This window comes from Nerophis lumbriciformis, linkage group LG05 (assembly GCF_033978685.3).
Source record: "Nerophis lumbriciformis linkage group LG05, RoL_Nlum_v2.1, whole genome shotgun sequence".
NCBI classification, from domain to species: Eukaryota; Metazoa; Chordata; class Actinopteri; order Syngnathiformes; family Syngnathidae; genus Nerophis; species Nerophis lumbriciformis.
The window spans coordinates 36577947-36601888 of NC_084552.2; the positions used below are offsets into that span (position 1 = coordinate 36577947).

At 41.4% G+C, this 23942-nt stretch overlaps 2 protein-coding genes, 1 long non-coding RNA gene and 10 other non-coding genes across 22 annotated transcripts; all 13 read right to left on the reverse strand.

Annotated features, from left to right (window-relative positions):
* Positions 1-1015: 1015 nt before the first annotated feature.
* Positions 1016-5044, reverse strand: LOC133605742 (uncharacterized). The gene is made up of 2 exons (XM_061959017.2): positions 4835-5044; positions 1016-3131 (listed from the first exon to the last, which is right to left on the reverse strand). The coding sequence occupies exon 2, from the start codon at positions 3064-3066 to the stop codon at positions 2401-2403; it is 666 nt and encodes a 221-aa protein (XP_061815001.2). The 5' UTR covers positions 3067-3131; positions 4835-5044; the 3' UTR covers positions 1016-2400.
* A 6012-nt stretch (positions 5045-11056) lies between these two features.
* Positions 11057-16058, reverse strand: LOC133606545 (zinc finger protein 827-like). 2 transcript variants are annotated; one of them, XM_061960607.2, is made up of 9 exons: positions 15805-16058; positions 14671-15028; positions 14370-14588; positions 13861-14298; positions 13743-13800; positions 13606-13661; positions 13480-13519; positions 13216-13395; positions 11057-13141 (listed from the first exon to the last, which is right to left on the reverse strand). In XM_061960607.2, the coding sequence occupies exons 2-9, from the start codon at positions 14909-14911 to the stop codon at positions 12526-12528; spliced, it is 1848 nt and encodes a 615-aa protein (XP_061816591.2). In that variant the 5' UTR covers positions 14912-15028; positions 15805-16058; the 3' UTR covers positions 11057-12525. The 2 variants fall into 2 exon arrangements, with proteins under 2 accessions (XP_061816591.2, XP_061816590.2); XM_061960606.2 differs by having other exon boundaries at positions 13743-14298.
* Positions 16059-19213: 3155 nt separating this feature from the next.
* Positions 19214-23886, reverse strand: LOC133606544 (uncharacterized). Of its 9 annotated transcripts, none has more exons than XR_012050432.1 (13): positions 23741-23886; positions 22726-22872; positions 21709-21764; positions 21462-21517; positions 21222-21277; positions 20732-20787; positions 20492-20547; positions 20244-20299; positions 20004-20059; positions 19756-19811; positions 19628-19689; positions 19509-19565; positions 19214-19323 (listed from the first exon to the last, which is right to left on the reverse strand). It is a non-coding gene; the product is annotated as an uncharacterized lncRNA (long non-coding RNA). The 9 variants fall into 9 exon arrangements; XR_012050433.1 differs by having other exon boundaries at positions 19214-19439; XR_012050434.1 differs by lacking the exon at positions 19628-19689 and adding an exon at positions 20980-21035.
* On the reverse strand, positions 19381-19473 carry LOC133607008 (small nucleolar RNA SNORD14). The gene has a single exon (XR_009815341.1). It is a non-coding gene; the product is annotated as a small nucleolar RNA SNORD14 (small nucleolar RNA).
* LOC133607004 (small nucleolar RNA SNORD14) lies at positions 19631-19722 on the reverse strand. The gene has a single exon (XR_009815337.1). It is a non-coding gene; the product is annotated as a small nucleolar RNA SNORD14 (small nucleolar RNA).
* On the reverse strand, positions 19877-19968 carry LOC133607003 (small nucleolar RNA SNORD14). Its single transcript, XR_009815336.1, has one exon. It is a non-coding gene; the product is annotated as a small nucleolar RNA SNORD14 (small nucleolar RNA).
* LOC133607007 (small nucleolar RNA SNORD14) lies at positions 20119-20210 on the reverse strand. Its single transcript, XR_009815340.1, has one exon. It is a non-coding gene; the product is annotated as a small nucleolar RNA SNORD14 (small nucleolar RNA).
* Positions 20365-20456, reverse strand: LOC133607001 (small nucleolar RNA SNORD14). The gene has a single exon (XR_009815335.1). It is a non-coding gene; the product is annotated as a small nucleolar RNA SNORD14 (small nucleolar RNA).
* LOC133607006 (small nucleolar RNA SNORD14) lies at positions 20607-20698 on the reverse strand. Its single transcript, XR_009815339.1, has one exon. It is a non-coding gene; the product is annotated as a small nucleolar RNA SNORD14 (small nucleolar RNA).
* Positions 20853-20944, reverse strand: LOC133607000 (small nucleolar RNA SNORD14). The gene has a single exon (XR_009815334.1). It is a non-coding gene; the product is annotated as a small nucleolar RNA SNORD14 (small nucleolar RNA).
* Positions 21095-21186, reverse strand: LOC133606999 (small nucleolar RNA SNORD14). The gene has a single exon (XR_009815333.1). It is a non-coding gene; the product is annotated as a small nucleolar RNA SNORD14 (small nucleolar RNA).
* On the reverse strand, positions 21337-21428 carry LOC133607036 (small nucleolar RNA SNORD14). The gene has a single exon (XR_009815366.1). It is a non-coding gene; the product is annotated as a small nucleolar RNA SNORD14 (small nucleolar RNA).
* LOC133607005 (small nucleolar RNA SNORD14) lies at positions 21583-21674 on the reverse strand. The gene has a single exon (XR_009815338.1). It is a non-coding gene; the product is annotated as a small nucleolar RNA SNORD14 (small nucleolar RNA).
* Positions 23887-23942: the final 56 nt, after the last annotated feature.

Sequence of the window (23942 nt, forward strand, 5' to 3'; positions counted from 1 at the left end):
TTTAAGTCCTCCTAAATTTAGTTGACTATCCATGCACCAGCATGACCAGAATGTTGCTCTGGAAACAGCAGCACCAGGGAAAGCCCACTCACCTTTCCTGTGGATGTTGTGAATAAACAGCACCAGAACCACCTGGAAGAAATCTGGAGTGTAAGACAGATTCTAATGAGACAAGGCATCACATGTGAACATGCACTAACATGAATGGTGGCTTTGACAGTGACACGATGACCCTTTTGCCTGTTTGTTTTTCAATCAAGTCATCAAATGCAAAATAGTCCAGTGCATAGATATAGATATAACTAGATATGTCATGCTCCTTTGAGCTGAGGACACAATGAGCCTAAACTGGTAGGGGCAAAGTGCCAGGCCATTCTATTGTACATTGTGCTGCATACGGTTGCAAAATTAACCGTAAGGTTGAAACGAAAACATAGGGAATAATTTTCCTAGGTACAATTTTTTTAGGGGTGTCCCTATATTGATATTGGTCTGATATCAGCAAAAAACAAAAAAAACAAAACAAGGATCAGATGATATCAGCTTGCATCTAAAATCTCCGATGTAAGCAGTTCTGCAGTGTTTACTTGTGCAAAGCTGAATAGCCAGTTAACATCCAAATGTCCTACAATAAGCACAGCGGGTTGCTTATTTCCTGCACAATATTTTAGTGAAGCTATTTACAAAAGGTAAACATGGTATGCTATATGGCAATCAGGAGCAAGCAGCTACACAACAGCTCAGCACACAATAGTACTCAAGCTATATAACAAGTGTTCTTAATTTAAAAATATTGCAGTCTAAAACCAAACATTTGTAAATATAAACAAGTACCAAATAGTTATATTTGCATATTACTTACAGCTACAGAGTCTCTAAGGCAGAAGCAATTTAGAGCAGTGGTTCTCAAATGGGGGTACGCGTACTCCTGGGGGTACGTGAGATCTTTTTTTCCCAAATAGTTCAAGAAAGACCACTACAAATGAGCAATATTTTGCACTGTTATACAATTTAATGAATCAGAAACTGATGACATAGTGCTGTATTTTACTTCTTTATCTCTTTTTTTCAACCAAAAATGCTTTGCTCTGATTAGGGGGTACTTGAATTAAAACAATTTTCACAGGGGGTACATCACTGAAAAAAGGTTGAGAACCACTGATTTAGAGAGTATCAAACATGTCCGCATCGTTTAGCCGACTGCATTATGCCCTAATTTGATGAATTATTGTGATCACTACAGATCATCCAAACAGAAAATAACAATCCACTTTAAAAGCAATAAATCTGTTACCAGGTTATGGGTTTCATACCTACCGTTGTTCTTTGGTTAATTTCCCTTGATCAAACCTATTCAACATTTCACACTACATAATAAAATAATGTACTATTATGCCATAAGATTAGTGTTGTTTTTTTTTATACCTAGCATTATTCTCTGTTTGACTAATTTCACTGGATTAAAACTTTAAAAAAAATTTAAACTACTAAATAAAAGTATGTACTAGGATTCCTGCTGATATCGTATTATATTAATATCGGTATCGGCCAAAACGCAGTAGGCGCCAATATCAGTATCGTATCGTAAGTGAAATAGTTGTAATGGGACATAAGGTGTGTTTTATACAAATAAAAAAACGTGCATTAATAGCATTTTCCCCCATTGACAATAAGGTAAACTGCATGTAAATTAATTGAGAAATAAGTAGATTAGGGTTTACTTTCAATATTCAACGCATTGTGTAGCTTTGCATTAAAGGGGAAAGAGGCCCCTGCCGAGATGGTTTAGATGGAAAACTAAACAAGAAAGCCTGCACATTGTGCTGCATATGGTTGCCCACTACCTTGTACGGTTGAAACAAGGAAACTGGGAATAACTTGTATAGGTAAGAATTAAAACTACTCATATGTTCTGTATTAATAGCACATGTTTTGTTGAGAAATGAGAAAGTTATGATTTATTTATTTTCAATATATATGCATTGCCTTTACTGGGAACACTGATGCCCCCACACCAACACATTGACTTCTATATAGCTGGTCTGTCTGCTTCAATGCGACACTGACGCCCCCTTCAGGCCAAGACAGTAGTAGCACATTTGACAATGTCACTTATGGTGGCCGTTCATCAAATAAAAGGAGGCTCGCAGGTCATGCCTGGTATTGCCAAGATGATTGTCAAGAACATAGTTGTTTACATAAAGACAATCTGAGCAGTATGTAGAATCTGCCATTTATCATTTGGGACGATAGGAAAGCCAAAAAATAATAAAGATTAGCAGGCTAATTTACTGGCAGCATAGAGACGTCACAGACAGAAAGGAGGGGGAGGATGGGATGCTGGGAAAGTTCAGAAAGAAGGGAGCATGAACAGACAGAGACCCTCTGCACGCAAGTGTGTCACTGCAATCTTTGGTAGGCTGGCTCCTCCTGGTGGCTTTTCATGTGTGTCTTCAGGCAGTGACTCTGCGTGAAGGCTCTGTCGCACACGCTGCACTTGTAAGGACGCTCGCCGCTGTGCGTCCTCATGTGCACGGTCAGGTAGGTCCTCCTAGCGCACGCTTTGCCACACACGCCGCACACAAAGGGCTTGGCGCCCGAGTGGATAGTCATGTGGTTGTCCAGGTGCACCTTGCGTTTAAAGGACAGGCCGCAGTCAGGGCAGCGGTACGGCGCTTCGCCCGTGTGCACACGCATGTGCACGGTCAGGAGCCCTCTGGTGGCGAAGCCCCTGCTGCACAGGTGGCAGCGGTGCGGCCGCTCGCCGCTATGGCGCCGAATGTGCACATTCAGCTGCTCGCTACTCCAGAACATCTGGCAACAGATATCGCACAGGAACGTGCGCTCTCCTCGCACATGGATCTTCTCGTGCTGCCGCAGCGTTTCTGCCAACTTGAAGCATCGGCCGCACGTCCGGCAGCCGTGAGCACGCTCTGTCGAGTGCGTCAATTTGTGGCGGGAAAGAGAGCGACTGTCGCTGAGGGATTTGCCGCACACGCCGCAGAGGTACAACTTTATGTCAGCGTCAAGCGTCCGGTGATGATCAAGCGTTTGGGTGTGTTCCATGTCGCTCTCCACTGATATGGCGTAATATCGTCCCTCCCTCCTTTCACAGATGGCTAACACAGCAGCTGAGAAGCAGAAGAACAGATGGTCATGAAGCACACCTACGCATAGAAAAACCCTCCAAACCAGCATCCATGTCATCACTCATTACAAGTGACTTCTGATTTGAGATCTCCTGTTTACTGTGTTGTGTTCCAAATCATGAACTTCCACACTTACATTACACTTCAATGCTGTGTGTGTACAACGTGTACTTAGTTCCTTAATGTGTGAAAGTTGACAAATCCATTATTGTCATTGTGCATTTACCAAAAATGACCATTACATTCTCCTTTTTCTCTATTTTTAGTACTGAATTGCAACCACTCAAATTAGTCCCAATTATTTGCCAATTTGATCGTTTTGAGTGCAACATCTATAAGTAATCACAGTGCACGGCATTTTTCGATTCAGTTTACACATGTGTAAAAATGTAAGTGTGGAAGTGCGCAAATTGGAACACACACAATTTTTCTGCAGTACAGGTATATTTCTCAAATGTAATACTTCTCTCGGTACACTTCAATTAGGTAGTGTGTACACTGTGTACTTTCCTGAGTGTACCAAAAATGATAATTGCAATATTTACCAACTTACTTCTCCGTCTCCCTTTTTTAGTGGTGAACTGCAACCACAAGTTAGTCCCTCCCCTTCCTCTATGTAGCCAAGGTGTTGACTATTGAGGGTGGTAAGTAAGGGTGCTGAAAAAAGTGATTTACATTCGAATCTTGATTCTAATCAATCCGATTTAAAACTGATTCTTAATTTTACAAAATCGATTTTGTTTAAAGAATCCATTTTTTTTAAAATATTTTTTTTAGTTGCGCATATAAGGCATAAGTCAGCAGCTAAGAGGAGCTTTTGTCACCTGTAACATGCTTTGACAAGCTTTTATTAACATTTTTATACCAAATAATATATTGCAAGAGAATCCAGAATCGTGTTGAATTGAGAGTCGATTCTGAATCGAGAATGGAAATCAAGAATGGAAATCGGATCGAATGGTGAGTTTTAAGATTCACATTTTGGTAAGTGTCCATCACTGCGCATTAGTAAGTAAGTAATACACTGTAGAAACAACAAACATTTTACCGTTTTTTTACTGCAAAATCTATGTTTGTTGTTTTACTTTAAAAAACTGCCAGCTCAGTAAACAGAATTTTACCGTAAAAACAGTGGTCGTTTTTTCAATTTACTATGCTTAATATGCTGTAAAAAAAAAACCATTCATTCCATCCATCCTTATTGACGCATATTATTTCCAAACGTTCGTGAGCCATATAAGATAAGAAGTCTTGAGTTTGACCCTTGTGCACTATATAAATCATCTGTCTGCACAACTCAAAATAATACTGAAAATAGTTTACAAAATTTGGGAAATGCAGTAAGCATCAGAATAGAAATGACACGCAGTAGAAATGAATGGATGGATGGTCCCTCTTGTAGGTAATTAATGTGCAAAATAAACATCCAGAACGATCGATTCCCTAAAAGACTGGAAAACATATAAATTGCAGTAAAATACAAAAAAAAAGTGACGCAACAAGTAAATGGGTCGTAATATGAATTATTATTGTGAACGCAAGTCCATCACTGTACTAATGACACACTGTCAAGTATAAATACAAAAAGTACACTAATTGAAATGTAATATCATGAGAGTACAATTTTGGACTACTGTATCTCGAATCTACTACATTAGAGATAAAGATTGCCATAATACTTTTACCATATCAGCTGTATCCAGGTTGTCCTTTGATGGCGACTGAAGAGCCACAAACATTTAATTTGACTCAATTGCTGTTTTTTTGTTTGTTTGTTTACTTGCAGCGCTGTTGTTTCATGGACGCATTTCCGTTTTAGGGTACGCACAAGTATGATCCGGGCGGAAACACGTATCGGCTAAATTAAAGTACCAGCTTTTTGATCATGATCAGAAAGAATACAACACAGCTGGGACAAAGATTTTAGGAAGACAAAACCAGTTTTGTAGTAACAATATAGACTATAACAGGGGTCACCAACGCGGTGCCCGCGGGCACCAAGGTCGCCTGTAAGGACCAGATGAGTCGCCCGCTGGCCTGTTCTAAAAATAGCTCAAATAGCAGCACTTACCAGTGAGCTGCTTCTATTTTTTATTTTATTTTATTTATTTACTAGCAAGCTGGTCTCGCTTTGCTCGAAATGTTTAATTCTAAGAGAGACACAACTCAAATAGAATTTGAAAATCCAAGAAAATATTTTAAAGACTTGGTCTTCACTAACTGACAAAGAAACAGATAACTGATTTGGTGTCCAGTTTAAAGTGTGACATGATTTATTTAAAAATTTGAGAGTTGACTTTTGTATTTTACATGAGTTATTATTTGTACAAACATGGTGCAAAGTAATTCATGATTTATTAAAAAATGTTAGTGGCTAGCTAGTTAAAATGGGATATTGTGATTTCACAAGACTGTCTTAGAAGTGATCATTTGAAAATGTTCAATTTGAAAAATGTGCACTCAGAGAAAATATAAAAATAAAGTGTTGCATATTGATATGTATCTGTTTGTATATATATTTATTGTGAGAAATCATTTAGATGATCAGTGTTTCCACAAAGATAAATATAATTAATTATTAATAATAATATAGAGTTAAAGGTAAATTGAGCAAATTGGCTATTTCTGGCAATTTATTTAAGTGTGTATCAAACGGGTAGCCCTTCGCATTAGTCAGTACCCAAGAAGTAGCTCTTGGTTTCAAAAAGGTTGGTGACCCCTAGACTATAACAATATCGGCGTTGTCCAAAACGAACGACACAACAACAACAACAACAAAAACACAGATTTGTAAAAGTATACATAATAGTAGCGAACTGAAGGATAGAGCAATCTCATCACACTAGTATCGATCCAGTACTGCTTAGTACCCATGGTATCGATATTATCAAATTTGAATAAACCCTTTCTCAATAATTGTTAGTGGCTCATTGATTGATTATTATTTAGCAGATCAGGGTCGACATGTACAATCATTTCTGATCACCCTCTGTGTCAATCATATTTAACATAATATACTAGAAATATAACATCTTGTCTTCTGGATGTGGTCCTGCGGTGTCCACATGTTTCCAGCTATAGAGGCATTCATAAAACTTTTCAATGGCATCTGGCACTTTGGTGAGATGTTTTCTTCACAGATGAATCCATGTTTTGACTGTTGAGGGCAGATGACAGACAGCATATAGGGAGGCGTGGGTTTCTGTCTACTGGTACAGTAGACAAATGTTACGTACAATGATCATTTCGAAAGCACAGAGATACCATGAAATCCACTGTTGTGCCATTCATCCATGACCATCACCTCATGTTTGCAGCATGATGATGCACAGCCCCATGTTGCAATGATCTGTAAACTATTCTTGGTAGCTAAAAAACATCCGAGTTCTTGCATGCAGTATATCACCGGACATGTCATCCAATGAGCCATGGTTAGAATGCTCCGGATCGGCGTATACGACAGTGTGTTCCAGTTTTTGCCAATACCTATATCAATATCAACTTGGCGCAGCCATTTAACCAAAATTCCCCAGACCACAATCAAGAACCTGATCAAATAACTCTATGTTGAGATTCGATTTTTCCTTTAGTGATGAAGATGGCAGGAAACCCACAATAATGCGTGTCTTTAGCCATATTTACACAAATGTATGCGTTTACAGAAAACAATGCCCCAAACCTTAGTTTTTAGTTGTTTACTCTGTAAACCTAAATCATAACTGCTCTCTTCATCTAAGACGCCAACACAAATTTAAGAAAACACATTAAGGTGGCAAGCACCCCCCGCGACCCCAAAAAGGGACAAGCGGGAGAAAATGGATGGATGGATGTACATTAAGGTGAGTTGAGTTCATGAAAAGTTGTACTGCACATAATCATTACCAACTGTTCCCAAACAACACACATTTCATTTTTTTTTTTTGTCAAGATATAGATAAATGCTGTTTTTTACTGTACGCAAAAAAAATGAATAACATTATAGGGGTTGGCCAAAGAAAAGACAAACTAAATAGATAAATACAGTAAGGTGCGGGGACCCCTCAAGGTGTCCCAGCTAAATGACAGATAGTTAATAGTAATGGACAGTTACTGGGTCCATTTGTACACTCTCAGTTACATTAACATTGATATTATACATGTGGGCCCATAGATTGAAATGCTTTTAAATGTAACTTTGATGTAGCAAGCTACTTTTACCGTGTAGCTTGAAGTGTAGCTTGCTACAATTCTCTGGGGATAGCTCCCCCTGTAGCTTAGCTACATTTAATCGAGAGTAAATTGTAGCTTAGCTTACCAAATTTTCCAATGTCACTGTCCATATTAATAAGCATGTATTAATTACAAAGATTATTATCAAGGCTTAAGTTAGGCTGATTACAAAAATAGATACTAATCAAATATAGTGGAAAAGGGACAGATGGAAACAATAAATGTACATAGAGTATAATTATGTTTTGCAAACAAAGTTAACTAAATTAATAATGAATATGTTTCTTAAATAAACTGTCAATTACATTTGAGTGCAAATGAAAATACAGCTTCACCACTTTAGTCATAATTTTTGCACTTAAGAACTTCTCAATAACTTCAGCTCCAGGCTTCTTCTGTTTGTTTGATATTACCAATATTGCCACATGTGGTGGAAAAGTATATTACAACTGAATATCGCTGACCACAGCTGAGACCCCCTCGGCCCGCGAACAAGTTTAATCGGGCCGGCGAGATGAGTTTGGTTTGCTAAGTGTAAAATTGAGCTGCATTTTTAAATGAAAGAAACTGCTGTTCTAAATGTGTCCACTGGATGTCGCAATAGCAATCCTGTTAGGCAAAGCAAATAGTTTATACCAGGGTGAGGACTGTGACTCCTCCCACTCGACACAAATTAGAACAAAAAAGAGTAAAATGAAAAACAATTGGTAACCCCCCTTAAAATGCTGCATGAGACACTGCACATTGATATAGTTCTGTGAAAATTAGTGTCTTCTGTGCAAATTTAAAGCAAGTGAACAGTGTGTGATATACTGCAATACTGTCAGTCTCTTAAGTTTTTATTTTTGGTTTGTTAAAGTTGTTCACACATTGCACAGCTTATATTTTTCTATCAATGCACAGTGATGCCTCAAAGGCAGGGAGTAACTCAACCCTCTTGAATACTTTCTTCCTCAGTTTGTATGATTTGTTGAGTTAGCACAGGATTAATATGTGGAAATGACAAATGAGGTAGTTGATCCATAGAAGAGTTTTTTAATTTGTTTTTTGTTCAATCCTAGATGGGCCGTGACTTAAAGTTTAATTGCTTTGTAGACATACTGAGATTCAGTCTGAATTAATTGTGTTCTTATAGTGTTTTTAAAACAACACCAATTTTTTCCTCAAAATTTTCAACTAACTTGAAGTGTTTTGTCAAGAGGATTATTTGTGATATCTACATTTTCAGAATGTGCTTGTTCTATTTCGGGCCGAAGTAAAACAAAGAAAACAATCTGAAGTTGTCGTAGTTGTATTTTTAAGTTATTATGCCATGATTTTACCTGTCCGGCCCACGTGGGAATATATTTTCCTCCATGTGGCTCCTGAGCTAAAATGAGTTTGACACCCCTGCTCTAGGGTGCGCTTGCAGCCCAACAATGGTCCTATGGTTAAGAAACACTGGTGTAGATAACACCGAACTAAACAATACTTACAATGAACTACCAGACCAATTAAAAAAACGAACCATCATATGATGCTTCCAATGTATGAGAAAGAATGCAGAATCAGTGTCACTGTGGCGCATTTCAGCTTTTGGCGTAACATCAGGATGCAGAGATGGTAGGCTAGTTCCAGATAAGAACTTTATATAATTAGGTGCCATGCAGAAGAAAATAACACAGGTCGAGCAGGAACTCAAGTACAACAGAACAATGTGGCATATACCCAAGTTAATAAATCATAGTTGAGAGGTGGGCAACACTGGCAGACAAACTCCCTAGACTGGCAATCAGGGACCGGTGAGGAGAATAGCATTCAGAGGCAGAGGCAAAGTCATTGCAGACCAAACTGCAAAAGCAGACCATAAGTTAGGGCGATAAACAGGAAGAAACAGTAAACAAACGAAAAACAACCCAAAACCCTAAAAAATCTGATATAATTTAACCTGAATTCATTCATTTATTGTTGTTGGATTTATAACAGTGTCTGATCATTACCCAGAATTGTATTATTTAATAAAGCATCATCTCTCATTGATTATACAGTGCATTTATCTGTTTATTACTCAATGTTTATGCCATTTTTTAAAGGGCTGGGGCCAATTGTTAGGCTGCTCGCGCCCTCTCGAGGGCCACCAAAAAATATGTGTTTTTTATGTATGGGCTGCAGAAGTACTCCATTGTAATACACCTTTCCACCACTTGTGGCAGTAATGACGTATCAAACAAAGAAGACGTCCCAGAGAAGTTCCTTAACTGCAAAAATGAGGCCTAAAGTGGTGGAGCTGTATTTTCATTTGCACTTAAATTTTATTGACAGTTTATTGAGAGGGACAAGCGGTACAAAATGGATGAATTAATTCAGTTAGAATTTAATTATTTTATCACTGAGTAATTGTATGTAAATTTTCTTTTTCATCAGTTTTTATGAGTCCCTTCTTTTGCAGTATATTTGATTGGTATTTATTTTTGTAATTAGCCTGACCAAAACCTTGATAATATTTTTTGTGATTAAAGCATGGTTTCATATTGCTTGACTGTTAAACTGTAAGAAGGTTACATATAATTATTGAATACGAATAAAATCAAGAGTAAAATCATTATTCAGTGTTGATATTTGAGTGGACCCTGGTCCTCTCTGTAGTGGAAAAGTTGGGCACCAAGGTCAAAAAGGATAGGAACCCCTGATTTATGCCATCTATTTTCGTTATACAATGTACTTACTAGTTTTAGTAGTGTATATATATTTACTCTTCATTATTTTATCATGAATTAAGGTCATATTTATGAGACATCGTGTACTTATTCAATACCAAACAATGTCTCTGCCAACTTTTACTCCTTTACTTATTGTTTTTTTCTTTATATCTGAATAAGCTATCTACAAACGTTTACTATTACACATCTTTTTTGCTTTTAGTATAAAATTGGTAAATTGGTACATGTTAAACACAGGAAGTGAACAAATTGCTGCATCGGGGTAAGATTAAATAAGCTTTGCTTCTTTTTTACTCCTTTTCAAAGATGTTGAATTGTGAAACTGTAATTATGTGATGGACTTCAAAGTAACGACACATACATGTTCCAGCCATTCATCCATCTTCTTCCGCCTATCCGAGGTCGGGTCGCGGGGGCAGCAGCCTAAGTAGAGAAGCCCAGACTCCCTCTCCCAGCCACTTTGTCCGGCTCCTCTCGGGGGATCCCGAGGCATTTCCAAGCCAGCCGGGAGACGTACAGTAGTTTCCCCAACGTGTCCTGGGTCTTCCCCGTGGCCTCCTACCTGTCGGATGTTCTCTAAACACTTCCCCAGGGAGGCATGTTCCAAATAATCTAAACCATTACCATTACAATAATAAAGATATAATTTAAGCGGGCCATATCTTTACCTTGACCCCAGACCTTTCGCTGCATGCATCCCGTCGTCTGCTTCCATCTTTCCCCTGACCCACCCCTCCTCCTTTCATTTAGTCCAATGTAATAATGATCTGTTTAGAAGCTCCCTTGGCTCCATGCACAGTTACAACATGCCAGGTTACCATGGCAACCAGCAGCGATGGGGAGGGGCAAAGCTCAAGGCGATTGACACTCGTCCTCCTACTCATGAGCTGTAAGGAGTGTGACCTTCATGGCCCGTTTCTCTCTATGCGTTTATTGATCGAATGTTTGTCACTTCTTCATATGCTTCTGATTGCAATGAGAAACTCCATCCGACTGCAAGTTTCACTTTATTGATCAAGCAAAAGCAAACAAGATCCAGCCAAAACTAGATGGAGGCCAACCGTGGTATAGATTAGAGCTGCGCGTGCTGGATCCGTTAGCTCAGTGGTGAAAATAATACAAGCAAAGAAACAATCATTAGATGTCAAAATTCTACAATGACTCGACTTTTTGTGTCAGCAAGCAGACAAAGTGCACACGAGTGTTAATATCGAACACAAAGATTAAAAGGAGCATGTCTGTCCTTCAAAAGCTCCAACATGAGCAATCGATGACGCTAGTGAAGCTTGTCAGCGAAACATTTGAAAGATACAAAGTGTCAACTTAACAAAAGATCTTTTTTATAAAATGTCAGGCAGTTTCAATAAACTGATGAGATGATAGTCCTTGATAATCACATTCATGCTAACGATGGTTAGCTGTGGCTAAAAAACACAAACATTTGCACCATGGCTTTGTTTGAACGACATATTTGTCTTGTCAGCAAAAATACATCCCATTGCGCTCATTTGGAAGCTGGCTTTCCCAAGAATGGCAGACAATACACCGTGTCCCAAAAGTCTAGACATACACACACAGTACACTGGTCCCTCGTTTATCCTCGTTAAGTGGTTTTGAACATGCCCACAATAAATTAATTTCCATTAAGTGGGAATCACTCATTATAAATCAAATATTTCATAGCTAGAGCATACAAAATATGTATGATCTTCTAATTAAGGTAGGTTTCCAACATTGTGGGAGCCTCCTACACATGAAATAACACCCTTAAGTCACCTTTCTTTTAATCCAATATAGTAATGCAGCCTTAGGCTGAGCCAATCAGTGGCCAAAATACTGCGTGCTCTTGTCTCATATAATGGCCATTATTACTGTAATATTGACATTTTCAGTTTGTTAGGCCATTTTATGCTTGAAAATGCTTTAAGACCCAAAGGTTTTTTGAACATGCTTGAATTTTTTTTTTTTTTAAATATCCCCCCAAAAAATCGAATCGATGTGGCGAGGGACCACTGTACATACAAAAAACAAGTAAAATTGTGTTAATAATCAATTAATTAAAAATAAACACATTAATTATTGAAAAATTTATTTTTATACAATAAATACTAAAATTAAATATGAACTTACAAATAAGAAACTATTTATAATATACAGTTTATTTATAATCAATTAAAAACATTTACATATTATTTTGTACTTGTATAATATATGCATTTTAGACTCAGGAATACCTTTTTGTCCTAACGATAATAAAAGGAGTCAGGATTGGCTAAAAGCAGGCATAGCAAGTACAATGCTAACAAACGTCAATGATGACGTTTGCATGGACTTGATATGGTAGTGAGCTTTACTTCCATCGCTCAACAAGTCCTGAGCAGCCAAGGAGGTGAAGATACCAAGGAGAGCAAAAAGGTGAAAAGCAGTGGTGACATGCAGCCATGAGAAAAGAGGTCAGAAGAAGACGTTCACAAAGACGTCAGGCCAAGGTAGCCCAGGAAGGAAAGTTTGTTGGAAGAAAAGGGGGAGTAGGAGGGCGGTGCAGGAGAGCGAGCTTTGACCGCGAGCAGCGTGGTGATTGACACCATAGGAGACAAATCCCGCCTCCAGCCTCCATCGCATAGCGAGGGAGGAAGAGAGGTGTGTGCGGCATCCACGTCACTGTGAAGCCGCCCCACATGTTTGCTGGGGTCATTTCCGTGCGCGTAGGAGCGGTGGGTGTGCACACTGGTGGCAGCGGCGCTCGTGGTGGCCACGCCACGCGATGCGTGTTTGACCTTGCAGTGCAGACGCAGGCTGTCCCGCCGCTTGGCGCTGTAGGGGCAAAGGTCACAGGTGAAGGGCCGCTCCCCCGTGTGCACGCGCACGTGCTCCACCAGCTTATTGGCGGTCCGTGTCAGGTGGCCGCAGCGCTCGCAGCGGTACTGGTTGCCTTGGCGATGACCCTGGAAGTGAACCAGCAGCTCTTGTTGCCCTGGAAACGACCTCTGGCAGATGCGGCAGCGATGCTCTGAGGTGCTCGTCTCCAGCGGGGTTGCCGTGGCAACTGTCGGTGCACTACTGGCAGGAGGGGCGAAGGGGCATCTGGCGGGGGCGTAGGTAGAGGCGTGGTTAACGGAACATAAATTTAACAGCAACGCGCGCTTTCTGACACGCACCTGTTGACTCCCACCAGCAAATGCGTGTCGGCGTGCACCTTCATAGCCGCCTCCTGCGTGGTCGAGTGGTCGCACACGCAGCAGCGTAGTGAAAAGGAGCCACGCTCCCGTTGTCGGTGCTCCATCATGTGATTGTGAAATAGAAAGCGCCCATCGGTCTCGAAGCCACACACGTGACACCTTATGACAGGGAAGTATTCTTGGTAACCATAGCAACGCCATTTCTAAGAGGACCCAATTAAGCTTGTCATAGGAGGCACTCACCTGTAGAAGAAGCTGCCACTTCTAATGCTGCTTGAACTTCCTGTTGAAGACAAAATAAAAGTTTTAAACCACACTCAATTTATTTTGGTACATGTACAACTTCAAACTTATCCCATGTGTGTTTACCATGGGGAGAGTCCAAAGGGCGGCTGGTCCATGTTGGCTCTGCCTTTAGGACTAGACTATATGTGAGACAAAGACATGCACAACATGCACGTAACGCTTCAGGTAAGCAGAGAAGAAGACGTTACTGGGACACATACCTGCTGGTGGGGGGGCTTGTCCTTTGTGCCGGCAGACTGTTGGACTTAGTGACACGCTCTGGACACCAAGAACACAACGTGAAGAAAGGATTGACAAGTGGATTGAGTGTGTGTCTACCTGAGAGCTGGTAAAGCAGCGTGGACGCCAGGTTGACAGACATGTCCTGCCAGAGCGCCGCCCGCAGGCACTGCTCCACCATTTTGGCTCCAGAACACAACTGGTCTCCAAAGAAAAGCTGCTCTTCTGTGCTGACTCCAGATAAAAACTTGTCTCGGGTCTCCTCTTCCATGTGTCTGCTGAGGACCGTCTTCTCCTGTTTGACTGCGAGCGGCCCATCTGTAAGCCCGCTGTCAGGAACTCGGCAGCTTGCAGCACACATCCCACGTGGATCTGCCATTCCCATCCAGTTGAGCGGTTCTCTTTTGACGGCGACAAGATGGCGGCCTCTTATGCTTGGAGAGTCTCTTATGAGATCTGACATTGTTAGCGTGTTGATTTCCATGGACTCCTCCTCCTCTTTGACCTTCACGCCTGGCGGGGTGACGACCTGACTCTCTGCCATGAAAGACATTCCTTGAGGTTAGCATCTGCTGCGAATCCACGCTAACCATCACCCTCACACACACCGGCCAGTTTCCTCAGGAGGTCCGAAGCCAACGTGTCCGTTGCGGCGTCCCCATCAGGAGTGAGCGTGAGCGAGGGCGGATTGGGACTCGCTCCGGGGCCGTCCGGGGACAGAGCCGGGCCAGGCTCGTCCTGCTGCCCCCCTTGTCCCTCCGGCAAGGCCTCTCGTCTCTCAGCCTCAGCTCCACTTCCAGGATGCACCAGGGCCTTCTGGGTCGCCTCTGAAGACACACGAGCGGACAAAAGGCATCAGACAGACACTCTGTTTGTGTGTGTGTGTGGGAATGTGTGTGTGTGTGTGACCTGACAGCCTGATGAGAAGGTCAGACGCCATCTTGGTGCTGACATCAGGGCTGAAGAGAGAGGTGGCTACCAGAAAGGGGCTCGAACTTGCGGCACGAGTGTCCAGCCTGTTGTTGGAATGCTCGTGCGGCCTGTCAGCTCTGTGGTCAGTGTGTGTGTGCATGTTTACCGACTGTGTGAGTCGTTGGGCCGCATCCGGAGGTGGAGGAGGAGGGCGTAAAGCGCTCGACCCACGCTTCATTTTCCAAGGAGGGAGGAGGTCCACACACTCACACGAGGAGCGATGCTAAAATAAGATGTGAAGGTGCCCGGCCGCACAGAGGAGAGAGCATGATGAACATTTGCTCCTCTCAATGACCTGCAAGAGGCATGCGTGAGGATGGAGAACAAAGATGAGAGGCGAGATATAATCAAACGGCCAATCAATCAATTATTAAATATATCATGGTATCAATAATAACCATCTCCATGGTAACGTCTGCATGGTGTCCTGCCCTGACCTTCCCTCAAACAATTGTCATCAGAAACAATTTCTGTTAAAACTCCACTATACTATTAAATATGTAAATATTAAATAATATGCTTGAGGGGGTTCGATCTGCAGAGACTTGTTAACACACACGTATAGCTCAATGAAAATGTTCTTTGAAGTTTTCATGGAGAAAATACACACACACACACTGAGCCGGTTCTTCCAACATTGATGTCCCACGGGAGTCCAAAAAGGACCGTGACCCCCTTCCTTCAAAACCCCTCCGCACCCCCCTCTCCCCGCTCTCCTCGGTACCGGTCGGTGGTGTCAAAGCCCCAGGACTCGACAGTGTTCCCTACTGGCGGCAACATGGCTGACACACAGAGTCACAAAGTCAATTCTCGGCGTGGGAGGACGGTGCGCCAATTCTGTACCGAGGCAGCGCCGTTTCGGACGCGTTCTCGGCGGTACCGTGAAGGAGGGCAGGTGTCAAGAGCTCTCCGCCCTTCCATCATGCCCCTGCAACATGGCTGAACGGAACTCGACCTCACAGGACCTCTGAAGTCATCTTCTGGGTCAGGCAGCGTCGACCACCGACCAGAACCACCGGACGACGCCTTTTTAGCTGCCCCCTCCCTCCTTTCCCCCCCTCACACACTTACCGGTGCCGGGCGTCATGGCTGGGATGGTGCAGTCCGGGGCAGACACTTAATGTAGACCAGTCATGTCTTAGGAGGACAAGTCCTTATTGTCTTCTGGCGTCTGCTCCACTTTGCAATAGTGGGAAGCCGCCACGAGATGTGCTCTTCCAGGCACAGCCCAGGATGAAGGCTCGCGGTCACAGAGCACAGGGCAGATGGAGCATTCCTCCTCCCCAGCTCGCCAGCTCGCCTTTTTTCCTCTCTCTGCTCTCTTGTTTCCTGTCTTCTCTCTCTCTCACGCGCTCGTGTGAGCGCGCGCGCACTCGAAGGACTGAGCGTGTGCGTCCACGCGGCTCAGGCGGGCACACGCTCAGACCAGCAGAACGTTGGTCAGTTGGAGCAGTAGCGGTCCTGGACATGTGGGGACCTCTTCGGATGATTTGGACTGGGGGAAGGGGGCACCCGTGTTTGGCGCCCTCTAGTGGCCGCTGAGGTTGAGTTTGCGGAGAAACCCCACAGGTTGGTGCAGAAGTCACACAGGTGACTCAAGGCCCAGCGGCCAGATATGGTGCGAAAGGCTGGAAATAAGTTAAGTTTTCATTTTGACCAAATAAATGCATGCACTGCATGCTATTGCCTATATTTTACATTTTAATGATGTACAAATTCTACATTGTAGTTTATAATAAATTTAAAATATGCTTGACTTAGGGTTTCAAAGCATGTTATCCAATTGTACACTAAAAAGGACACGATTTAAACGATAAAAACTGGCAAACCATCCATCCATCCATTTCCTACCGCTTGTCCCTTTTGGGGTCGCGGGGGGTGCTGGAGCCTATCTCAGCTGCATTCAGGCGGAAGGCGGGGTACACCCTGGACACGTCGCCACCTCATCACAGGGCCAACACAGATAGACAGACAACATTCACACTCACACACTATATTAGGGGTCCCCAAACTTTTTGACTCCGGGGCCGCATTGGGGCTGCGCTATATATATATATATATATATATATATATATATATCCATCCATCCATTTTCTACCGCTTGTCCCTTTTTGGGGTCGCTGGAGCCTATCTCAGCTGCATTCGGGAGGAAGGCGGTGTACACCCTGGACAAGTCGCCACCTCATCACAGGGCCATATATATATATATACTGTATATATTATATGTAAATGTGTGTGTGTATATATGTATGTATATATATATGCATGTGTATATATGTATGTGTCTATGTGTGTGTGTATATATATATGTATATATATGTATTCATACATATATATTCCTCGCGCACTAATTGACTTAAAGAGCGCACTTGCTGCATGTCACGTTATCGATGGTAAAATGCATTTTTAGACAACATGATTTGCCTGAGTGGCTAGGAGACGGTAGAAAATGGACTAGTAAGGACAAATAAAAAATATTAAAAAAATAAATATAATTTTTGTTTTTCTAACTTGGGACTTCCCGCGGGCTGGATTTTGGACGCTAGGGGGCCGTAGTTTGGTGACCCCTGCATTATAGGCCCAATTTAGTGTCCCCAGGTGCATCTTTTTGGCGGTGGGAGGAAGCCGGAGTACCCGGAGGGAACCCACGCAGTCGTGGGGAGAACATGCAAACTCCACACAGAAAGATCCCGAGCTGCCCCAGAAAAACTTTTCCTTTTATATATCCAACATATTTTATGGTAAAATTATGGCAACTGTGCTGCCAGTTTTTGATCACAAAATCACCAGATTTGTTTACAGTACCTAAACAACTAAATGCATATGGGCTGAAAACACTAATATTGCATGACAGTATTTTATACACTGATTGATTGAGAAGTTTGACATCTTAAAGAATTGAATCCATGTAATGCTTTAAAAAGGCAAATGGATGGCACAAAAAGCCAAAATGCATGTTTCCATTAAATATTCACATTTGATTCATTCAATAATAAAATATATAACCTGTATATAAAAAGAAACATGTTAAAAAATTTATAAATTATGTACATTTATACAGAATACATGTCAGGTGATTTATAAATATACACCAAAAATGGGGTGGTATATATACACTATGTACATGTTGACTCCAAGGGTGCAAAACAGAATGACAAAATATATATACACTATAACCACATATAAACCTGCTTGATGCTTGGGAAGTTGCTGGGGATCCATTTTGGTTCAGATCAGGTAGAGGCTGAGCTGAGCCATGATTTTATGACAGTTTTAAAATTTAGTAGGGAAGTTCGAATTTGAAGGTCTGTTGGTAGTGCATTCCACTGTGTGGTGGCAAAATAGTAGAATGCATTTTCCCCATGAGTCTTGAATTTGGGGGGGACGAGGTCTGAGGAACACCATTTGATCTATGATCGTTTTTATAGATTTTAATTTGAATTGACTTTTGAGGTAATTTTCTGTAAAGCAGTTTAAATTGCCTTGTGTACTACAAATATACTTGCGTTGCCATTGGCAATTGTGAAACACTGAAACTCAAATAAAATATCGCGGAAAAAATCATTTCAACATTTCAAACTTCAAATGAGAAAATATACGATTCAAACTCACTACATGCCAAGTGAGATATGTCATGCCTGTTATGATTTTGTTATCACAACTCAGTTTGAGAAAAAACATTTACAGATCAGAAACTGTAAGCCATAATCAAAATTATTTCAAAAAGCTTGAAATTTCTTGGCTGCATTTTATGAGCTAGTCTTTAATTTCACCTTCCAAATCAAATTGCTGCAATAGGCTAACCTTTGCATTATACTCAAATTGTTAAAGTTTCACCCGTATAAGACAAATCCATTTAAAACAGTTACAAGCAAACTACCAAGAGCAGTCATAACTGATGTGGCCCTCATTAGAAACAAGTTTGACATCCCTGCTTTAGCACTTCTCAAGAGTCCATAACATTAGCCGGCCAGGCTGAGTGGGCCACACCACCTTAACCTATGAAGTAAGGCAAAAAAAAATATTGGGCCTGCAGCCTATTAGGATATCAAACCTGTGGTGTTACAAATACATGTAGGTTACATTGCTCATGGCTAACCCAATTTGTAAAATTCATTTGTGTACCAGTTTTTTTTCCTAAATGAAGTTTTTGCTATTGTAAAACATCTCATTACACTTTCTAAAAGCCCAACATAGATGTACGGTATTTAGCTTATTTTTCCTGGATTCTCTGCTGGGATAAAGTTAGTGGTTGAATTTGAATATATGACACCTAATTAAACCTTTACGATTGATTAAAATTAGCTTAAATGGCAGAAACTAAACTTTTGGTAATGAGCTAGCGCCTACACAATTTACCTGACACCAGCATTTTAGGGAAACCATATCTTGCCATAGTCACATGAAAACCACACAAAGGTTTCCTACACGCCCCAATTGGATCTTGGTTCTTATACGTTAACGGTTAAAGGACATCAAATTGTTATGGTCATTTTATTTAACTTAAACATTTCAACAAAGAAACAAGGTCTTGTGATGCCAACAAAACAAATGTGGTTCTGGTTCAACGTCCCCGAGCTGGTGGTCAACCTGTAAGAGGAGGAGAATCATCAGGATACAGTCTGAAGACGAACACATGGCCACATGTCGCTCAGACATCCAAGGAAGATTTAAACCATCTTTGGTCAGCTGACCTCTGGTGGAAACTACGAATGGTAGGAAAAATCGTCATCACAGCGACAACATTGATTATATTTACAAAAACATGTACCAACCTGCCTGGAACTTCGTCTGTTGGTCTACAAAATGGCCGCCAAAGAAGGTTACGTCACCTAAAGTCAGACAAAAGAAGTTAGTATTCAATGCTACAAACAGTCCTCAGACGCAGACTGACATGTCGCTCAGACATCCAAGGAAGGTTTAAACCATCATTGGTCAGCTGACCTCTGGTGGAAACTACGAATGGTAGGAAAATCGTCATCACAGCGACAATGAAGAATTTCTAAAACATTTTGTATTTACCTGCTGGAACTTCATATGTTGGTTTACAAAATTGCCGCCACAGAAGGTTACATCACCTAAAGTCAGACAAAAGAAGTTAGTATTCAATGCAACAAACAATCCGCAGACACAGACAAACATGTCGCTCAGACATCCAAGGAAGGTTTAAACCATCATTGGTCAGCTGACCTCTGGTGGAAACTACGAATGGTAGGAAAATCGTCATCACAGCGACAATGAATATATATTTTTAAACATTTTGTATTTACCTGCTGGAGTTTCATCTGTTGGTTTACAAAATGGCTGCCCCAGAAGGTTCCGCCACCTAAAGTCAGACAACAGAAGTTAGTATTCAATGAAACAAACAGTCCGCAGAGACAAACGTCGCTCAGACATCCAAGGAAGGTTTAAACCATCATTGGTCAGCTGACCTCTGGTGGAAACTACGAATGGTAGGTAAATCGTCATCATAGCGACAATGAAGAATTTCTAAAACATTTTGTATTTACCTGCTGGAACTTCATATGTTGGTTTACAAAATTGCCGCCACAGAAGGTTACATCACCTAAAGTCAGACAAAAGAAGTTAGTATTCAATGCAACAAACAATCCGCAGACACAGACAAACATGTCGCTCAGACATCCAAGGAAGGTTTAAACCATCATTGGTCAGCTGACCTCTGGTGGAAACTACGAATGGTAGGAAAATCGTCATCACAGCGACAATGAATATATATTTTTAAACATTTTGTATTTACCTGCTGGAGTTTCATCTGTTGGTTTACAAAATGGCTGCCCCAGAAGGTCCCGCCACCTAAAGTCAGACAACAGAAGTTAGTATTCAATGAAACAAACAGTCCGCAGAGACAAACGTCGCTCAGACATCCAAGGAAGGTTTAAACCATCATTGGTCAGCTGACCTCTGGTGGAAACTACGAATGGTAGGTAAATCGTCATCACAGCGACAATGAAGAATTTCTAAAACATTTTGTATTTACCTGCTGGAACTTCATATGTTGGTTTACAAAATTGCCGCCACAGAAGGTTACATCACCTAAAGTCAGACAAAAGAAGTTAGTATTCAATGCAACAAACAATCCGCAGACACAGACAAACATGTCGCTCAGACATCCAAGGAAGGTTTAAACCATCATTGGTCAGCTGACCTCTGGTGGAAACTACGAATGGTAGGAAAATCGTCATCACAGCGACAATGAATATATATTTTTAAACATTTTGTATTTACCTGCTGGAGTTTCATCTGTTGGTTTACAAAATGGCTGCCCCAGAAGGTCCCGCCACCTAAAGTCAGACAACAGAAGTTAGTATTCAATGCAACAAACAGTCCGCAGAGACAAACGTCGCTCAGACATCCAAGGAAGGTTTAAACCATCATTGGTCAGCTGACCTCTGGTGGAAACTACGAATGGTAGGAAAATCGTCATCACAGCGACAATGAATATATATTTTTAAACATTTTGTATTTACCTGCTGGAGTTTCATCATTTGGTTTACAAAATGGCTGCCCCAGAAGGTCACGTCACCTAAAGTCAGACAACAGAAGTTAGTATTCAATGCAACAAACAGTCCGCAGTGACAGACGTCGCTCAGACATCCAAGGAAGGTTTAAACCATCATTGGTCAGCTGACCTCTGGTGGAAACTACGAATGGTAGGAAAATCGTCATCACAGCGACAATGAAGAATTTCTAAAACATTTTGTATTTACCTGCTGGAACTTCATCTGTTGGTTCACAAAATGGCCACCGCAGGAGGTCACGTCACCTGAAGTCAGACAATATAAGTTGTTATTCAATGCAACAAACAGTCCGCAGATGCAGATTAACATGTCGCTCAGACATCCAAGGAAGGTTGAAACCATCTTTGGTCAGCTGACCTCTGGTGGAAACTACGAATGGTAGGAAATTCGTCATCATAGCGACAATGAAGAATTTTAAAAAACATTTTGTAGGTACCTGCTGGAACTTCATCTGTTGGTTTACAAAATGGCCACCACAGGAAGTTACCTCACCTAAAAGTCAGGAGGAAGCATTTAGTTTTCAATGCATTGGCATGGCTAGATCTAATCCCTCCTAAATATTTAAATGTTTTACTTAAATAAATAATTTCAAAGTTGGCAAATACAATATTGTTAAGTGGCCACAATATGGGTGATACATTATTTTAACCTGTAACTCACCCACAAGAGCTGTTTAAAACTTGCTCAGTTACATTTTTCAAACTAAATTATATAGCAATAGTGTAATGTGATTTAATTAAGTAACATTTCAATAACCATTTCTGATTAGCATGATAGTAAAAAGAAAAAATATTTGTCTTATCAACTTAATGGGGTAGGGGCATAATTACAAGCCTAGTGATGCCCCTGGTTCAGTTTAAAAAATATCCAAGATGATTTTTTTATTTTTTTAAATGTGTTAGGTCAGCTGACCTCTGGTCGAAACTATTAATGGCAGAAAAAAATATAAATAAATATAACACCGTCTGAAGATGTAAAATATCAAAGAATAAGAGTCAACCCTGCTCTGGAGACTACATATGAGTTCATGGTCTATGTCGGTACAAAATATATCTGAAAAACTAATTCACAAGAATGTCATTCTCAAACTTGTCGGGTCAAGGTTTATAAATAAGGTATACTTGATACAACATAGAACCACAGCCATACTTCCGTGTTGACCACATGGAGAAATTTAAATATCCCTATTTTCAATGTGCTTTTAATACGTACTTTTAAAAAACCTGAAATAATGGCTCTTTGTCGAATTGCTCCACATTGAAATGTGATTACAGTATTTTCCAACAACGTGTAGCAACGACACACCAGAGCGACGGAGAAACAATCAAAAGCCATCTGTAAAAAACGAGGCATCGATGTGCGAAACCAGTAATACAATCTGCAACGATACACTTTTGTCAAATTGATAATCACAATATCAGATGATACAAGTGTAAGAAAAACATGTATTTACCTTTAGGCCACAGCATCTTCAGTCGTCCGCTTTGGCAAATCGACCGTCTGCGAGTGTTTCCGCCCTTTTTATATGTCGTGGCAGTCATCCTCTTTCACGTCATCGCCACCTAGCGGCTTGGAGTAACACAATGACAATCCTGTTTACCTGCAAAACAGTCAAGACAATTTAACAATTGTTTTGTATTGTGAAATGTTTGGAAATATTCAATATGACGAAATGCCGCGCATGAAATTATAGAACTGAGAGTTAACTTCTTCCTGATTGGTGGATGCTACATTGAAGCTGAACAGATGCCCCTCCCCCTCCAGCTCTTCCACCTCCTCCGTCTGCTGCAAGCTGCTGGTGTTGCCATGATGATGATGATACCCTCCCTCCCACACACTGGAGAAAAGGATGGCTTGAGGCTGGAAAACACACACACGCGCTGCTCGACTGCATCACATTGCAACATGGTGAGTGTGTCCACCTGGACAGTGATGAAAGAGGATGGATGATGGATGGATGATGAAGGGAGGCAACAGGAGCATCTGAGAAACAAGATGTGGAAAAAAATCTGCTGATGTGTGTGTGACTGTGTGTGACATCCGGCCTGCATGTGCAGAAGAAGTTAGCCTCCTGAGTGCTAACAGTAACAGCAGCTGCGTCACGTCTGCACTTGTCCAGGTGCATGTGCGCATTAGTTGTAAGTAAATGTGGCATCTGCTCGATGCACACCTTGACTACGCAAGAACACGCCGTCTAGTGGCCGCAGTGAGTTGAAAACCACGGCAAAGAAGAGAAGACTTAGAAAACATGTCTTTAACAGACTCCTGTGCACTACAGCGCCACCTTCTGGTATACAGCAACAACATCAATCAAAACATGTGTCGCTCGGTGACAGCCCCCCCCCCCCCCCCCCCCCAAACACAGCTGGAAGGAGAGAATGATGTTTTTTGTGTCTCACTAATTGCAGGATTTTAGGATCAAAAGGTTGGCGAAGGTGCTACTTTTTGGCATCAATTGAGTCTGTTACCTTGGCAACCGCAGCATCACCACACGCATGACCCACTTATCGCAGGAAGTGTGTCCTTGTTTTCCGCAGGAGGCCGTCCACCGCAGAAGGTAACATCTTCTTCTCTTCTGTTTCCGTCGCATTAAAAGTGGCAGCCATGTTTGCGTTCATGCATTGAAGTAGCGGAGACGTCACCTGACCGCCAAGCGCTCCCCTGCAAGGG

Coding starts and splice junctions, on each gene's coding strand:
- LOC133605742 (XM_061959017.2), bottom strand. CDS start 3,066: ATGGAACACACCCAAACGCTTGATCATCACCGGACGCTTGACGCTGAC.
- LOC133606545 (XM_061960606.2), bottom strand. CDS start 14,911: ATGAAGCGTGGGTCGAGCGCTTTACGCCCTCCTCCTCCACCTCCGGAT. Junction 14,589..14,670: donor CCTTCTCATCAGGCTGTCAG/GTCACACACACA, acceptor GTGTGTCTTCAG/AGGCGACCCAGAAGGCCCTG. Junction 13,142..13,215: donor TTGCTGGTGGGAGTCAACAG/GTGCGTGTCAGA, acceptor CGCCCCCGCCAG/ATGCCCCTTCGCCCCTCCTG.